Consider the following 18,919-nt stretch of genomic DNA (forward strand, 5'->3'; position numbering starts at 1 on the left):
CAACAACCAATCACAAGGACATTTGAGTCCTAGGATTCCTCTTCCAGATAAATATGATGGGAATCCTGAAGATTGTAGGGGTTTTTTGAATCAATGTCGACTTCACTTTCGTAACAGTCCTACCCTTTTTGCTACTCCCTCATCTCGGATTACATTCCTTATTTCCTTAATGAAAGGAAGAGCTTTGGCCTGGGTATCACCTCTGTTAGAAAAGGATGATCTTATACTTCAGGATGTGGATGCTTTTCTTTCTGTTTTTTCTAACGTGTTTGACAAACCTGGAAGGACTTCCGCTGCTGAAGCTTCTCTATTAGACCTACGTCAGGGTGGTCAATCAGTGTCTCAATATGCCATTGAGTTCCGCACTCTTGCATCTGAAACTAATTGGAATCAGGGAGCTCTTAGAGCAGCTTTTCGCAAAGGACTTTCAGAACGTCTCAAAGATGAATTGGTGTATCGGGAACTTCCAGACTCCCTAGAAGCCTTAATAAATCTTTGCATCAGTCTTGATTCTAGATACCGTGAACGCCAACAAGAAAGAGAAAGAAATCAGAGGTCCTCAACTCGAACTCCTTTTCGTCTGGCTCCTCGTTTTTCTAACCCGGTAACAACTGCCTCTCCTTCTCCTGATCAAGCTGAACCTATGGAAGTAGGAACCATAAAATTAACCGAAACTGAGCGTTTGAGAAGACGTTCTCTTGGCCTGTGTCTATACTGTGGCCTTAAAGGGCATTTATTAAGGGATTGTCCTACCAGGCCAGTAAAAGCCAGGGCTTAACTTCTGTCCAGGGAACTAAGTTAAGCCAAAAACAAGTTCATTCCCTCTTTAATAAACTCTTTGTTCCTGTAACCCTTCAATTGGGTGATAACAAGATTCATACCCAAGCTCTTATTGATTCTGGTGCTGGAGGAGTGTTCATTGACTCCACTTTTGTGTCCACTCACACTATTCCCTTACTAAGAAAGAAGTTTTCAGTTTCCGTCTCTACTGTTAGTGGAGATCCTTTGGGTTCCGGACTCATCCAGTTTACTACTATACCCATACTTTTTTCTGTTGGAGTACTTCATTGTGAGAGGATATGTTTTGATGTGATTACTACTCCTCAATTTCCCATAATCCTGGGTCTTCCGTGGCTTCAGTTACATAATCCTACCTTTTCTTGGACCCATGGTGAACTCACCTCCTGGGGATTATCTTGCCATACTAACTGTCTTCAACCACTTACTAAAATACCACTCACTATTGCTCTTACTACCGATACTTCTGGTCCTCTACCTACGCAGTATCAAGATTTTGTCGATGTCTTTTCTAAAAAAGAAGCAGAACGTCTTCCTCCTCACCGTTCATTTGATTGCCCTATTGATCTTCTCCCTGGAGCTCCTTATCCTCGAGGCAAAACTTACCCACTTTCTAGACCTGAAAATGTAGCCTTGGAAGAATATATCAAAGATAATTTGGCCAGAGGATTCATTCGACCCTCCTCTTCTCCTGTAGGGGCTGGGTTCTTCTTTGTGGGAAAGAAGGATGGCGGACTGCGACCTTGTATCGATTACAGAGGGTTAAATCAAATCACCATCAAGAACAGTTATCCTTTACCCCTAATACCTGAATTATTCACATATCTTCAAGGTTCCACCATTTTTACCAAGCTCGATCTCCGTGGAGCATACAATCTTATCCGTATGCGCAAGGGTGATGAGTGGAAGACAGCCTTTAACACTCGATTTGGGCATTATGAGTATCTTGTCATGCCGTTTGGGCTGTGTAATGCCCCTGCTGTTTTTCAACACTTCGTGAATGAGATTTTTCGGGATTACTTGAATATTTTTGTTATCATTTACCTTGACGATATATTAATTTTTTCTCAGAACTACCAAGATCATATACATCACGTCAGGAAAGTACTTCAACGTTTAAGAGATAACCATCTATTTGCCAAACTGGAGAAATGTTCTTTTCATCAAAGGTCCATTCCCTTTTTGGGATATGTAATCTCTGAATCAGGATTTGAAATGGATCCAACTAAACTCTCTGCCATTTTGGAGTGGCCTAAACCTGATTCTCTTAAAGCTCTGCAACGTTTCCTGGGATTTGCCAGTTATTACAGGAAATTCATCAAAGGTTTTGCTACTATAACGTCACCTCTTTCGTCTCTCACTAGGAAAGGACAAAACTGTAAAGATTGGCCTCCTGAAGCTGTTGAAGCTTTTGATTCTCTCAAAAAAGCTTTCTCTTCTGCACCTATCCTGCGTCACCCAAATCCGGATTTTCAATTTATTCTTGAAGTGGATGCTTCATCAGTTGCTGCTGGGGCTGTTCTTTCCCAACGTATACCTGACACAGGAAAGATCCACCCTGTGGGATTCTTCTCCAAGAAATTTTCTCCTTCTGAATTAAATTATGATGTAGGTAATAAGGAGTTACTTGCTATTAAAATGGCACTGGATGAATGGAGGCATTGGTTGGAAGGCACTTCTTTGCCGTTTACTATACTCACAGATCATAAAAACCTTCTCTATCTTCAAACGGCCAAACGACTGAACTCCAGACAAGCACGTTGGTCTCTGTTCTTCTCACGTTTTCATTACAATCTGTCTTATATTCCCGGTTCTAAGAACATCAAGGCTGACGCCCTTTCCAGACAATTTCAAGACACTTCAACTCCTGAAACTGGTACCATACTTCAACCTCATAAAGTCTTAGCCCAGTTATCAACCTCGTGGTTACATGACTTACAAGCTGCTCAAAAGGATCTTCCTTTGTCTTGCAAACCTCCTGATGGCCTACTCTTTGTTCCTAAACGTCTTCGTTCCAAGATTCTATATTGGGCTCATGACAGTCCTCTCTCTGGACATCCTGGCATCAGTAACACCGCTCGAAAGCTCAAGCAACATGTCTGGTGGCCTACTCTGTCTCAAGATGTTACAGATTATGTCTCAGTATGTACACAGTGTGCCAGCAATAAGACTCCTCGTCAACTTCCCTCCGGTTTGCTTCAACCGTTACCCATTCCTCATCAGCCTTGGACCCATTTATCCATGGATTTTATTACCGATCTTCCTCTTTCAGCTGGAAACAACACTATCTGGGTGGTTGTTGACAGGTTCACTAAGACAGCTCACTTCATTCCTTTACCTGGTTTACCATCTGCCAAAAGACTTTCCGAACTTTTTCTCTTACACATTGTGAGATTACATGGCTTCCCTCTGAACATTGTTTCGGATAGAGGAGTACAGTTTGTTTCTCGGTTTTGGAGATCACTCTGCAGACACTTTGGAACAACTATCTCTTTGTCTACGTCACATCATCCGGAGTCTAATGGCCAAACCAAAAGGGTTAACCAGTGCCTTGAAACTTATTTGAGGCATTATGTGGATCATCATCATTCTAATTGGACTGGTTACCTTCCACTAGCAGAATTGGCTCATAACACACGTTACAACTCCTCTCTTCGGACCTCTCCTTTTCATGCAGCCTATGGATTTCAACCCAGAACGTTTCCTCTACACACCTCTTCCACTGAAAATCCTGCTTCTGATCTATCCGCCAGGAGGTTAACTCGTCATTGGAAGAAAATACACCTTCTTCTTTCCAAGGCTTCTGAACGTTATAAGTTCTATTCTGATCTTCGGCGACGGAGGGCTCCCAAATATCGGCCTGGCGATAAGGTTTGGGTTTCTTCACGTCATCTTCGCCTCAAACAGCCTTCCACCAAATTGGGGCCACGATATGTGGGTCCTTTCCGAATACTGGGTCAAGTATGTCCTACTGCTTACCGAATTGCTCTGCCCAAGACCCTCAAAGCCCATCCGGTATTTCACGTATCTCTTTTGAAACCTGTATTATCTAATAGGTATTCTAAACCTCTGCTCAAACCTCCACCTCTTTTGGTTCAAGGCCTACCTGAATTTGAGGTCAGTCACATCCTGGATTCCAAACTTCGTGGGAAGAAACTGTATTATCTCGTTCATTGGAAAGGTTATCCTGTTACTGAACGATCTTGGGAACCTGCCCGGCAGGTGCATGCCCCTGCCTTAATTAAGGCCTTTCACAAGTTCCACCCTACTAGGCCTGGTCCTGTCCCCCGGAGGGGTCCTTGAGGGGGGGGTGATGTCATGAATTACCGTTCATCGCCGTGTCGCCGCGGCTCCCGGATCTCTTCTGGGGTTCTACGTCACGTTGCTAGGCAACGTGACGCATTCTCTGACAACCCCTATGACGTGGCGGCCTCTCTCTGCCTTTAAAATCTCGGCGGGAGATTTTCTCGGTGCCCGTTTGTTTTATCTCTCTCTCTTCTGCCGGTTCCTGTCTGAGTGAGTACAATTTTGAAACCTGACCCTATCCTCCTCAACTTTGTTTTACCAATGCCTCTTGCTTCCAAATCTTTATTGCCTGCTAACCTGCCTAAAAGGACATTATCATTTGTTTGCTGACACCTGCTTAAAGGGACATAATCTTTGTTTGCTTTAATCCTGCTAATAAGGACCTTATCATTTGTTTGCTGACAATCTTGCTTAAAAGGACATTATCATTTGTTTGCGGACACCTGCTTAAAGGGACATTATCTTTGTTTGCTTTAATCCTGCCAATAAGGACATTATCATTTCTTTGCTGACAATCCTGCTTAAAAGGACATTATCATTTGTTTGCTGACACCTGCTTAAAGGGACATTATCTTTGTTTGCTTTAATCCTGCCAATAAGGACATTATCATTTCTTTGCTGACAATCCTGCTTAAAAGGACATTAACATTTGTTTGCGGACACCTGCTTAAAGGGACTTTATTTTTTGTTTGCTTTATTTCTGCTAAAAGGACATTATTATTTTTGTTTGCTATAAACCTGCTTAAAGGGACATTCTTAGTTTGTTGCAAACCTGCAAGAAAGAAGCTTATTCATTTATCCACTATCAACCTGCTTAAAGGGACATAAGCTTTGTTTGTTTCTATTTTCCTGAGAAAGGAACGCTATCTCCTGTAAAATAATTCTATCCTCAAGAAGATATTTTGAATTAATATTCTTTTGGGAAGTTCTGATACCCTGCTTATTTTGTTTCCTGAGTGGGTCACGTCCTGGATATTTCTCAGTGTGCTAGCGTGTGTTTTAATATCCACGCTAGCAGTTGGGTTAAATCCTGAACTGACCAAATACGGCTGACAATTGGGATGTTTTGTAGGTCAACACATTTGACAACTATTAGATAAATAGATTAATGAGGGCTTTTTAAATTCAAAACACTCACTATAACTCCTTTGATAAGAATTGGAAGGGCAACCGCATGGACTGAATTCCTGGCTAGCGGCCTGTGAGTTCTGTACAACACTATGGGTGGGTACGCACAAACGTGTAATAGAATTAGAAGTATCAGTGATTGATTATGGTATCATGGTGTTGCTCTAAATCTATTGTTTAATAATAATCCGCATATTAAAGGGACATAAAACCCAAAAATGTTCTTTCATGATTCAGATAGAGAATACAACTTAAAACAACGCATTTACTTCTGTTATGTAATTTGTTTCATTCTCTTGCTATACTTTGTTGTAAAAGCTGTAATGCCCTACTAGGAGCTAGCTGAAAGCCAATAAAAAGAGGCATAAATGTGCAGCCACCAATGAGCAGCTTCTGAGCCTACCTAGGTATACTGTTTAACAAAGGATACATAGAGAATTAAACAAATTAGATACTAGAAATAAATTGAATGCTCTATCTACATCACAGTCGCCTATGAGCCCTTTTCAGTGCTGACACAATCACAGTTAACCATTTTCTTTATTGGTTTGATGAAAAAAACTTTTTATATTCATATATATATCTATACAGAAAAGGGAAAATGACATTATTACATACAATATTGTCTAAGTAGATAGACAGCGCTATCATATACAAACTAATACACCAGTTGTATTGCCGTTCGCTCTTCAACCGTTTCAGCATTTCTTAATAAATAAACAAAAGACCGGAGAGCGAATTACCAACTGTTTTCTACTCTTAAATTGTAAGAGGAGATGAATTAAACACAAACATAAGCGTACTTCACTCTAAATATTTGCTGATTAAACCTAAACACCTCTCTATCTATGGAGAATAACAGACACACACAAAAAAACATTTCTTCCCAATCCCTTCTTTCTTATCTGAGCAGTTAAGTAAAAGAAATAGTTCTGATATTATCTTTTTAAATCAGACAAAAGAGGGGGCATGCTTAGCCTTCCATTCAGATAAGAGATTGCGTCCTGCCATGATTGATAGATTAATAGTTTTACAATTTGTAAATCTGAACTACATAAAAAAAATATCTTTACCATCTAGTTTAAGCTCTTGATCTAGAGCTCTGCATAGCCAGAAGTTGATCTTGGCCCAAAATTTTATTTTTCGACATGACCAAAACCAGTGTACATTAGATCTGCCAGCAAGTTGCTACATCTATAGCAATTTGATGTATTGTTTGGAAACCAGCTACTAATCTGTAAGTGGGTTATGTATATCCGATTTATTAGTTTACAGTGATATTCTCTCCAGGAGACCATAAAGGATGCCTTTCTTGCCAATCCAAAACTCATCTCAATCTCCTCTTCAGCGATAAATGGAAAGTCTTTTTTTCCATCTCAACAAAGTTCCATTCAAATGTTTTTGGTCCAAGTCATTAATCAAAATATTATAGGGAAATGAGAGAGTATTTCCCTTGGTTCTAAAGATTTATGACTGGTTCAAGGTTTCCAAATCCCCAATTAGAGTTAATTTTCCTTTTTAAATCCTCAAAATAATGTTTTAATTGCAGATATGCATAAAAATCATGTATATGTAATATAAACTTACGGGAGAGTACCTCAAAAGATTTAATATGATCTGCACCCTCTTCTTTAATTTGGCTCATATAGCTACGACTTTTAGCATCCCATTGTTTGAAAACTAGTGAAGTAGTTCCAGGTGGTTTCCCACAATTGGCAACAATCTAGAAAACCTATGGTTAACCTGGATCTCCTTGCAATAATAGTGCCAGGCCAGAATAGGGTATTTAAAAACAGATATATGAGCCAGATGATTTGGTATCTCATCTCTAGGGCAATGAATAACTGCTTTCAATGTAAAAGGTGCAGTGATTATGGTTTCTAGTTTAAAATTGGTCACATATTCCTTTTCGGTTATCCAATCTAATAGAAACTATGTCAGTGCTCTTAAGTTATAAAACCTTAAATTGGGAAATTCCAGTCCACCAGCTGCATATGTGAACTTAGCTTTTCCATAGAGAGGCGTTCCCTTTTTGGCTGCCATACACATTTCGCTGATATCCGGTTAAAGAGGGCCACGTCTTTAGCATAGATTATAAAGGGGATATTCTGTATGAGCAACAATATTTGCAGAAAAAAAATAGTTTTAATTAAAGTTATTCTAGCTGATAATGAAATTGGCAAAGGCATCCACCTTTTCAGATCTTTCTCATATTTAGAGAAGAAGGGAGAAAAACTTAAATTGTACCATTTTGCTAGGTCCGTGTCACGGATACCAGGCTGCCAAGGCTACCTCCACCCCCTCCTACCTAAATTACTGTGCTTTGCCATGTTTTTTAGCCCATTGTGGATTACTGTGTGCCCCAAAACCCTCTCTCTTGTGTTCTCACTGTTTATACTTTATCTTGAAAAGAGCTGATCTCTTGCCACTTGGCTCCTTCCCAGCTGGTCGGAATTATGGAACTACTAGCCATCCAAGCTACTCAGGAATCCCGCTGAACTTTACCAGTCCCTAGGTCTATGAGACCACCCCACCACAGGAGATTATCACCCAGATAATTGCTGATGCAACCCAACTCAAGATGTTGGAGGTACAGAAAGCTATGGGGGGAGCCGCACCAGCTGAGCAGAGGCCCACTTCCCACCCTAAGAAGTTAACTCACAAGGCTTTTCGTGCTTTTAAGGACGGAGATGAGGAGATCGACCGGTACTTACAAGTGTTTGAGACGCAGTGCGAACTGCAGGGCATCGCCAGTGCTGACAGATGTACTCTCCTGATTGGGAAGCTGCCGGGGAGAGCCTTGGATGCCTTTGAGGCTATCCCCTTGGAAGCAAAAGGAATTGTGACCGGGTGAAAGAAAGCATCCTAGCCCGATATGCCATCACGCCGGAGGCTCACCGCCCACTGAGTGGGCGCACCAGTTCACCTGCTCCTTGGACTACTGGTTCGCAGGCTGCCAAGTGACCTCCCTGGCCCAACCCTCCCAGCTCATTCTCCTGGAGCATTTTTATGATCACTCCCTGTCAGAGGTATGAGAATGGGTCAGGGACCGGAAATCTGAGACAGTAGATCAAGCTTCAGATCAGTTTTTGGATGCCCGGCACCCGGTTCAACCCGAACTTCGCCCAGCGGGCCACTCCACTGCAGCTCTGGCTCGCTCACCAGTGGCCCACCGGTACCCCCAGCTCTACCAATGCAACCTGCTCCTCCAGGCCCAGTCCACCCCAAAAGATGGGAATCGGATGTTACGGGTGCGAGCAGATGGGTCATGTCTGATCCAACTGTCCAAGGAATCCGCCCCCTGCTCAATAGACAAGAGCACCTGCTAGGAGCTCCAGGGCCCCCGCCCACTGCTTGGAGTCAGAGAGCCCTGCTGACCCCACCACTTGAACAAAGAGGAATTTGGGGTCCTGCATGAGGTGGACCCGGTACAAGCAGCAACGGGCGACAACCGCCTACATCACCGCCGTGTTGTATGGATTAACGGCCGGCAGGCACAAGGACTATGGGACAGCGGAGGAAGTCCAATACAGTTTGGGTGGCTGGGGGTAAGGTGCTCCGGATTCCTACAGCACAAGTTCACCTGGATTGGGGTGCTGACTCCCGTGCTGTAGAAGTAGGGGCCTTGACTCACTTGATAGCAGAAGTCTTACTGGACAACGATTTGGGGCACCTCAACTTCTCCTTCGTATTGGATGGCTCAACCGATGTTTGCCCTGTCATCACACGCCAGCAAGACTCCAGGCCACCACACTCAACCCGGGGACCCAGGTAAGCCACTACTCCCTCTACCCCGACCAATTTCCCTGTCCCCTGGGCTTCCCCCACCAACTTTGCCCAGGAGACATTGAGTGACCCAACATTAGCCCCATACCATGCCTGGGCAGGGACCAACCCAGGGGCGCTAGGAGGGGACCATTTTGAGTGAGACAGAGGGCTCCTATACAGGGTTACAGAGGGGGCGGGAGCAGGCAGATGCCCAAGTGCCAGTTAGTGGTACCACAAAAGTATCGGTACGACTCGCTGCGCATAGGGCACAACATTCCCCTGGCAGGACATCTAGGAATCATTAGAACTCGCCCCCGACTGACTTAGACATTCTTCTGGCTAGGAATTACAGGGGATGTTAGGAAGTACTGTTGGACCTGTGACATTTGCCAGAAAGTAGGCAACACAGGGGACCACTCCAAAGCCTCCCTGCAGACTGTCCCTATCATCAATGAACCATTCAGCAGAGTAGCAGTTGACATAAGTGGTCCCTTGCCCCTTCCCAGTCTCTCATGGAAAAAGTACATCCTGACAGTAGTAGACTATGCCACCCGATACCTGGAGGCAATCCCCCTGGCCAATATCCAGGCAGAGACAGTTGTCAATGTGCTGCTCCGGATATTTGCCAGAGTCGGTTTCCCCTGGGAAATGATCTCAGACCAAGAAACCTAGTTTACTGCTGAGCTCACCCAGCAGCTATGGAGGCTTTGTGGGATAAAACCCCTGCCGAGCTTTCCATACCACCCCCAGACTAACAGACTGTGTGAGAGGTTTAACGGGACCCTGAAGCAGCTGCTTAGGACATTCTCAGCCTCTCACAAAGATTGGGAAAGATACCTGCTGCACCTCCTGTTCACTTACAGAGAGGTGCCCCAGGAATCCACTGGGTTCTCCCCCTTTGAGTTAGTATATGGCCGGAGGGTGAGGGGGCCCCTAGACCTACTTAAATCCCATTGGGAAGGGTCGGTTGGGGAGGAAGGACCCTCCATAATAGGGTAAGTCGACACTTTCGTCCGAGAAAACCTTCAAATCGCCCAAGGTAGGCAGAAGAGGTGGTACAACAGGAATGCTCATAACCACACCTTAGACGCAGGGCAGAAGGTCCTGGCCCTAAAACCTACCAAGACCTAGAAGCTGCAGGCTGCTTGGCAGGGGCCCTACCAAGTGGTAGAGCAGCTGTGTGATACTACATACCTGGTAGCCAAATTTTCAGATGACGCTGAAGCCAGATAAATGTATGGTAGGGTGCTCGGAGGTCCAGTAACTTGGACACCAAGTAGGCTGCAGGAAGCAGCCGGAGCTAGCCAAGATTGAAGCACTCACGAACTGGCCAACCCCCAAGACCAAAACCCAGGTCTTAGCCTTCCTAGGGACAGCAGGTTACTACTGCAAGCATGTCCCTAACTATAGTGCCTTGGCCAAACCTTTGACTGACCTGACGCGAAAACAGTTATCCCGACAAGTCCTATGGTCCCCCGAGTGTGAGGCCACCTTCCAAAACCTAAAGACAATTCTAATTTCTGCCCCTATCCTGGCCACTCCTAACCCATCCAAAAGTTTTTTTGTCCATACAGATGCCTCTATGTTCGGGTTGGGAGCAGTGCTAAGCCAGGTGGATGAGAAGGGCCATGAACACCCCGTAGCCTATATTATCAGGAAGCTACTACCCAGAGAAGTAGGCTATGCAGCGGCGAAAAAGGAATGTTTGGCACTGGTGTGGGTCCTTGAGAAGCTGCAACCATACTTATATGGAAAGACCTTCACCGTGCTCACTGACCACAACCCTGTGGTCTGGCTCAACAGGGTTTCTGGGGACAATGGACGTCTGCTGCGATGGAGCCTAGCTTTGCAACCCGTCAATTTTACTATTCAGTACCAGCAGGGACGGAACAATGGGAATGCAGATGGACACTCCCAACAAACTGACCCTTGTGGATCTAGCCGGGTCTGCTGGACTTTATGGGGGGAGCACTGTCACGGATATCAGGCTTCCAAGGCTACCTCCACCCCCCTCCTACCTGAATTACTGTGCTTTGATCTGTTTTCTGGCCCATTATGGATTACCGTGAGCCCCAAATGCCCTCCTTCATGTGTTCTTACTGCTTGTACTTCATCTTGAAAAGAGCTGATCTCTTGCCGTTTGGCTCCTTCCAGACTGGCTGGACTTATGGAACTACTAGCCAGCCGGGCTACCCAGGAATCCTGCTGAACTTTACCCTAGGTCACTCCAGAGGCCCTTTGTCCCATAGCTCTGATCTTTTGGGGATTTGTTGTGCCTTTGGTGGACAAGGGTTGGGTTGATTGCTGAGGGGGAGCCCATCCGGGAACCGAGAGTTTTGGACACCCCCACCTCAATAACTTTGCCAGGCTGCCGCTCCAACAACAACTGGAATGGCCACCGCTTCCCTGGAATCATCCCGAAACTGCGACCTAGATATTGTGGGGTTTCTATGGACCTATGGCTCCCATGGAGGCACCAGTCTGTCTGGAGGGGCGAGAATGGCAGGAGATCCTGGGAATAGATAAGACTCTTATCAAGATGAGAATGTGTATATAAGCTGTGTGGTTTTCCCAACTAAAGTCTGTTCTTATTTCACCTTAATAATGGTCTTGTCTGGTAATTAGGGTGGGCTCTTGCTATAATCAGTTTTCTCCGCTCTATAGCTACGAGTTCCATGTACAGGAAGGGCCCTTTTGGTGGAGCTACCTAGTCGGGTTAGCCGGTGTCCATCGAGTCCCTATTTATTTTGATCCCTAGATAGTCTAAAGTGTCCACAATTTTAAATAGACATGAACAGGTTGATCTATGTGTTGTGATCCATAAAATCTCTGATTTTGCAGGATTGATTTTATATCCAGAAAATTAACCAAATTGATCTGCAAGACTGAGGAAATGCTTTCTGGAATTTTCTTTATTACTTAAAAATAATAGTACATTTTTTGACAAATAAGGTTAACACTTGTTTAACTTGGCCCACTAAAATGCCAGCTAGTTTGTTACATAAAAGAATTGTGAAAGGTTCTAAGGATAAATTAAACAGCAAGGGTGATAAAGGACAACCTTGTCTAGTCCCTTTTCCTTGGATAATATTATCTGTAAGTTCATAGTTAATTAATAGATTGGATGTTGGATTTTTATATATAGTTCTTATAAGATTTATAAAATTCCCCTGGTAACCAAATGCTTCTATAGTTGTAAAGAGATGATCCCAACTTATTAGATCAAATGCTTTTTCCACATCCACTGATAAGATAGCTAGATCTAGCTTGTATAAAAAAAAAATGTTTTTATATTCTCCTTATGTTGGTGGTGTTGAGTGTATTGTGGATTCCCAGTAAAACTGGACATCCTGAAAGAAGGCCAAGTTCCCATTTCTAAAATAGGAATATTCCTCACATAAGGAGTTCCAATGTGTTAAGTATCCATTCTTGCAAAGAGGGGATTAGTGAAGTCTTCCATTTCTGTGCGATTAGCTGTCTCGCACTAGTTATCCCTATTTGTAACAGTTTCCATGAAGTCATTCTATTTTTAACAAAATACAAGTTGTAGAGATCGACTAGACTTGGGGGGATATCCTCTTTTAAGATTGTATACATCTCCACAGGTATTTGATCTTGGCTTGTTGCTTTGTTTGGTTTGCTTTTTTTTTTAATCTGTTTTAAAACTTCCTCAAGGGTAATAGGTTTATTCAAATTAGCAAGCTCTTGCTGAGATATTCTAGGGGTTGTACACTTTTCCAAAAAATGTTGCTTGTTATGGGTATCTATATTAGCTTTAGAGTGTATATCTTTATAATGCTCATAGAAGATTCTCCTGATTTCATAAGGATCTGTGACTGTCCTGCTATCTTTCTTTAAAGACTTTATAATGTGCCGGTCCTGTTTGATCTGACCACAAACCAAATTCTCAATACTGAATAGCGCATTTACAGGGTCAATATTCACTCAACCAATTACACAGCTAAAAGCACTTGGTAAACCAAATACAACACTTCTCAAATTATTACCCCAAAATGTTTTTGACTGGAACATTGGTTTAGCTCACTGATGTTACTCACGGCCTTATTGGATGATGTTAGGCACTAGCATCATCAAACAAATACAAACGCTCCCTGCACAACCAATTAATGTTTAATTAGTTAATTAATAATTATCACTTTTACTTTAATAAAAAATAGCCAAATCAATAACCCAAACACACACACACCCACTGTACCCATAATGCCCCTGTTCAAATCCCTTAAATAGACATACACACTTATCTCTATGGTCTTAGAGCACAACGTCAGCATCACTACACGCTATTAAATGGATCGATCAACATACAGACCCTTCACCCTGTGATGTAATCAGTAAACCCACCAAATCACCATTTTGTTTGTTGTTAATCCTGCCCATTTGGTTTTTGGATTGATTTGGAAATTGGGAGATTAAAGAGACATTGAACACTAAATACTACATGTTATCAGCACAGTATTGAGGTTATTCTCCGCCTCCCTCTAGTGATGGGTGCGGCCACGTTGATATCTGGCTCTCTACATTCTAGTGCTTATGTGTTTGCAAACGTGCAGTAACTCTCCTTCAGATAATCTGCATGATTAGACGGAGGTGCCTGAAATGTATTTAGTGTTTGGTGTCCCTTTAATGAGGCAGGTACGGATTTTGTGTTTTTTTAAGAGATAACAATTTTGAGTTTATGGGGGGCATGTGTTTACCTGTATGTTGTGATTTCTGGGTGCAGTAGAGGAACTATCTGGCATCGTGTTGATATACTCTGTTAATGTGTCCGCTGGTTTCTCATTTGTACATCTTTTTTCTAGGTTTTGATGACAGGTGGAAAAGCACTGGCGATTGTGGGAGGTGCAGCAGCAGTGGTCGGAGGAGCGGCTGTTGGCGTTCCTGTTGCAATAGTGGGAGGGGCTTTATACCTTACTACAAAAATAGTTTGTGACTGGATTTAAAGGAACATTAAAATTTGCAATGATCTAGATGTGCACAAGCTCTATATATTTACACGTGGGCCCCAGCTTCTACAGAGCAGAGATATGTATATGTATTTTGTGATTGGCTGATGGCTGTCACATGATGCAGTGGGAGGGAAAATAGAACTAAAAAGAAGAAAAAAGGGCCAAATGTATATTAATAATATTTCCAGCTTGTTAGCCTTGAAATGATGCTAAATATAAAGCAGGCGTGCTGCAGCATATAAATAAATATAATAAGCACGAGCACATGACATATCATTTTATTTATACATTAAACTTGTCATTTATTGTGTGACAGAAGAATCATTTCTGCTGTCCCTAACCAATTAAATCAGTGTGAAAACATTGTTACTTAAAGGGACACTCAAATCAAAATAAACTTTTATGACTCAGATAGAGCAGCAGTTGTAAGATACTTTGCAATTTACTTCCGTTTGCACAGTCTTTTTATTTTATATACACACTTTCTGGGGAACAAGATCCTACTGAGCACGTGCGCAAGCTCACAGGGTATACGTATACTAGATCCTACTGAGCACGTGCGCAAGCTCACAGGGTATACAAATACTAGATCCTACTGAGCACGTGCACAAGCTCACAGGGTATACGTATACTAGATCCTACTGAGCACGTGCACAAGCTCACAGGGTATACGTATACTAGATCCTACTGAGCACGTGCGCAAGCTCACAGGGTATACGTATACTAGATCCTACTGAGCACGTGCACAAGCTCACAGGGTATACAAATACTAGATCCTACTGAGCACGTGCACAAGCTCACAGGGTATACGTATACTAGATCCTACTGAGCACGTGCGCAAGCTCACAGGGTATACGTATACTAGATCCTACTGAGCACGTGCACAAGCTCACAGGGTATACGTATACTAAAAGAACACAAGGGGATACGCACATCAAGTACAAAAAGTGAAGAGACAGCAAAAAGGAACTAACGCATTACACTGCCCCTTGTAGCGCTTACTCATAGCTCCTCTTTATCACACACGCTCCGGGCATAAAGACGTGTGGCGCACATATACCAGTTTGTGATTGGCTGATGTCTGTCACATGATATAGGGGGCTGGAAAAGATTGAAAAAATAAATAATCTACTGCTCATTTGAGTATTATTGCCTTTTTATTATATTATTTTGCTGCATTTAAAACAGTGGAAAGATGAATGATTGGTGCATCATAGACTATTGCTCTATCCTACTAAGCTTAAAGGGACGGTCAAATCTAACCTTACATGATACAGATAGGGCAACTTTCTAAATTACTTTTATCATTAAATTTGCTTTGTTCTCTGTGTATTCTTTGTTAAAATCTAAATCTAGTTAAGCTCATATGCTAATTTCTAATCCCTTGAAGGCCGCCTCTTATCTCAGTGGATTTTGACAGCTTCTCAAAGATAGACAGCGCTAGTTCATGTGTGCCATATCTATAACATTGTGCTCACGCCCATTTTTGTAATTTGCACTGATTGGCTAAAATGCAAGTCTGTCAAAAGAATTAAAAAAAGGGGGCAGTCTGCAGAGGCTTAGATACAGGGTAATCACAGAGGTAAAACTGAGATAAGGGGCAATCTGCAGAGGCTTAGATACAGGGTAATCACAGAGGTAAAACTGAGATAAGGGGCAATCTGCAGAGGCTTAGATACAGGGTAATCACAGAGGTAAAACTGAGATAAGGGGCAGTCTGCAGAGGCTTAGATACAGGGTAATCACAGAGGTAAAACTGAGATAAGGGGGCAGTCTGCAGAGGCTTAGATAAAGGGTAATCACAGAGGTAAAACTGAGATAAGGGGGCAGTCTGCAGAGGCTTAGATACAGGGTAATCACAGATGTAATACTGAGATAAGGGGCAGTCTGCAGAGGCTTAGATACAAGGTAATCACAGGGGTAAAACTGAGATAAGGGGGCAGTCTGCAGAGGCTTAGATACAAGGTAATCACAGAGGTAAAACTGAGATAAGGGAGCAGTCTGCAGAGGCTTAGATACAAGGTAATCACAGAGGTAAAACTGAGATAAGGGGGCAGTCTGCAGAGGCTTAGATACAAGGTAATCACAGAGGTAAAACTGAGATAAGGGGCAGTCTACAGAGGCTTAGATACAAGGTAATCACAGAGGTAAAACTGAGATAAGGGGGCAGTCTGCAGAGGCTTAGATACAAGGTAATCACAGAGGTAAAACTGAGATAAGGGGCAGTCTGCAGAGGCTTAGATACAAGGTAATCACAGAGGTAAAACTGAGATAAGGGAGCAGTCTGCAGAGGCTTAGATACAAGGTAATCACAGAGGTAAAACTGAGATAAGGGGGCAGTCTGCAGAGGCTTAGATACAAGGTAATCACAGAGGTAAAACTGAGATAAGGGGCAGTCTACAGAGGCTTAGATACAAGGTAATCACAGAGGTAAAACTGAGATAAGGGGGCAGTCTGCAGAGGCTTAGATACAGGGTAATCACAGGGGTAAAACTGAGATAAGGGGGCAGTCTGCAGAGGCTTAGATACAAGGTAATCACAGGGGTAAAACTGAGATAAGGGAGCAGTCTGCAGAGGCTTAGATACAAGGTAATCACAGGGGTAAAACTGAGATAAGGGGGCAGTCTGCAGAGGCTTAGATACAGGGTAATCACAGAGGTAAAACTGAGATAAGGGGGCAGTCTGCAGAGGCTTAGATACAAGGTAATCACAGAGGTAAAACTGAGATAAGGGGGCAGTCTGCAGAGGCTTAGATACAAGGTAATCACAGAGGTAAAACTGAGATAAGGGGGCAGTCTGCAGAGGCTTAGATACAAGATAATCACAGAGGTAAAACTGAGATAAGGGGCAGTCTGCAGAGGCTTAGATACAAGGTAATCACAGAGGTAAAACTGAGATAAGGGGGCAGTCTGCAGAGGCTTAGATACAGAGTAATCACAGAGGTAAAACTGAGATAAGGGGGCAGTCTGCAGAGGCTTAGATACAGGGTAATCACAGATGTAATACTGAGATAAGGGGCAGTCTGCAGAGGCTTAGATACAAGGTAATCACAGAGGTAAAACTGAGATAAGGGGGCAGTCTGCAGAGGCTTAGATACAGGGTAATCACAGAGGTAAAACTGAGATAAGGGAGCAGTCTGCAGAGGCTTAGATACAAGGTAATAACAGAGGTAAAACTGAGATAAGGGGCAGTCTGCAGAGGCTTAAATACAGGGTAATCACAGAGGTAAAACTGAGATAAGGGAGCAGTCTGCAGACGCTTAGATACAAGGTAATCACACAGGTAAAACTGAGATAAGGGGGCAGTCTGCAGAGACTTAGATACAAGGTAATCACATAGGTAAAACTGAGATAAGGGGGCAGTCTGCAGAGGCTTAGATACAAGGTAATCACAGAGGTAAAACTGAGATAAGGGGTAGTCTGCAGAGGCTTAGATACAAGGTAATCACAGAGGTAAAACTGAGATAAGGGGGCAGTCTGCAGAGGCTTAGATACAAGGTAATCACAGATGTAAAACTGAGATATGGGGGCAGTCTGCAGAGGCTTAGATACAAGGTAATCACAGAGGTAAAACTGAGATAAGAGAGCAGTCTGCAGAGGCTTAGATACAAGGTAATCACAGAGGTAAAACTGAGATAAGGGGGCTGTCTGCAGAGGCTTAGATACAAGGTAATCACAGAGGTAAAACTGAGATAAGGGGGCAGACTGCAGAGGCTTAGATACAGGTTAATCACATAGGTAAAACTGAGATAAGGGGGCAGTCTGCAGAGGCTTAGATACAAGGTAATCACAGAGGTAAAACTGAGATAAGGGGGCAGTCTGCAGAGGCTTAGATACAGGGTAATCACAGAGGTAAAACTGAGATAAGGGGGCAGTCTGCAGAGGCTTAGATACAAGGTAATCACAGAGGTAAAACTGAGATAAGGGGGCAGTCTGCAGAGGCTTAGATACAAGGTAATCACAGAGGTAAAACTGAGATAAGGGGCAGTCTGCAGAGGCTTAGATACAAGGTAATCACAGAGGTAAAACTGAGATAAGGGGGCAGTCTGCAGATGCTTAGGTATAAGGTAATCACAGCGGTAAATCTGAGATAAGGGGGCAGTCTGCAGAGGCTTAGATACAAGGTAATCACAGGGGTAAAACTGAGATAAGGGGGCAGTCTGCAGAGGCTTAGATACAAGGTAATCACAGGGGTAAAACTGAGATAAGGGAGCAGTCTGCAGAGGCTTAGATACAAGGTAATCACAGGGGTAAAACTGAGATAAGGGGGCAGTCTGCAGAGGCTTAGATACAAGGTAATCACAGAGGTAAAACTGAGATAAGGGGCAGTCTGCAGAGGCTTAGATACAGGGTAATCACAGAGGTAAAACTGAGATAAGGGGGCAGTCTGCAGAGGCTTAGATACAAGATAATCACAGAGGTAAAACTGAGATAAGGGGCAGTCTGCAGAGGCTTAGATACAAGGTAATCACAGAGGTAAAACTGAGATAAGGGGGCAGTCTGCAGAGGCTTAGAAACAGAGTAATCACAGAGGTAAAACTGAGATAAGGGGGCAGTCTGCAGAGGCATAGATACAGGGTAATCACAGATGTAATACTGAGATAAGGGGCAGTCTGCAGAGGCTTAGATACAAGGTAATCACAGAGGTAAAACTGAGATAAGGGGGCAGTCTGCAGAGGCTTAGATACAGGGTAATCACAGAGGTAAAACTGAGATAAGGGAGCAGTCTGCAGAGGCTTAGATACAAGGTAATAACAGAGGTAAAACTGAGATAAAGGGGCAGTCTGCAGAGGCTTAAATACAGGGTAATCACAGAGGTAAAACTGAGATAAGGGAGCAGTTTGCAGAGGCTTAGATACAAGGTAATCACATAGGTAAAACTGAGATAAGGGGGCAGTCTGCAGAGGCTTAGATACAAGGTAATCACAGAGGTAAAACTGAGATAAGGGGTAG

General features: G+C 43.3%; 1 protein-coding gene across 1 annotated transcript in view; it reads left to right on the forward strand.

The window, feature by feature from the left end:
• The window catches only part of LOC128644322 (phospholipase A and acyltransferase 2), a 29,941-nt gene extending 14,836 nt beyond the window's left edge, over window positions 1-15,105 (forward strand). Inside the window, exon 2 of the mRNA XM_053696981.1 lies at window positions 13,821-15,105. Coding sequence (XP_053552956.1) covers window positions 13,821-13,961 — 141 coding nt within the window. The 3' untranslated portion in view covers window positions 13,962-15,105. The remainder of the gene's footprint in view (window positions 1-13,820) is intronic.
• Window positions 15,106-18,919: the final 3,814 nt, after the last annotated feature.

Source organism: Bombina bombina, unplaced genomic scaffold, assembly GCF_027579735.1.
Source record: "Bombina bombina isolate aBomBom1 unplaced genomic scaffold, aBomBom1.pri scaffold_970, whole genome shotgun sequence".
Taxonomy (NCBI): domain Eukaryota; kingdom Metazoa; phylum Chordata; class Amphibia; order Anura; family Bombinatoridae; genus Bombina; species Bombina bombina.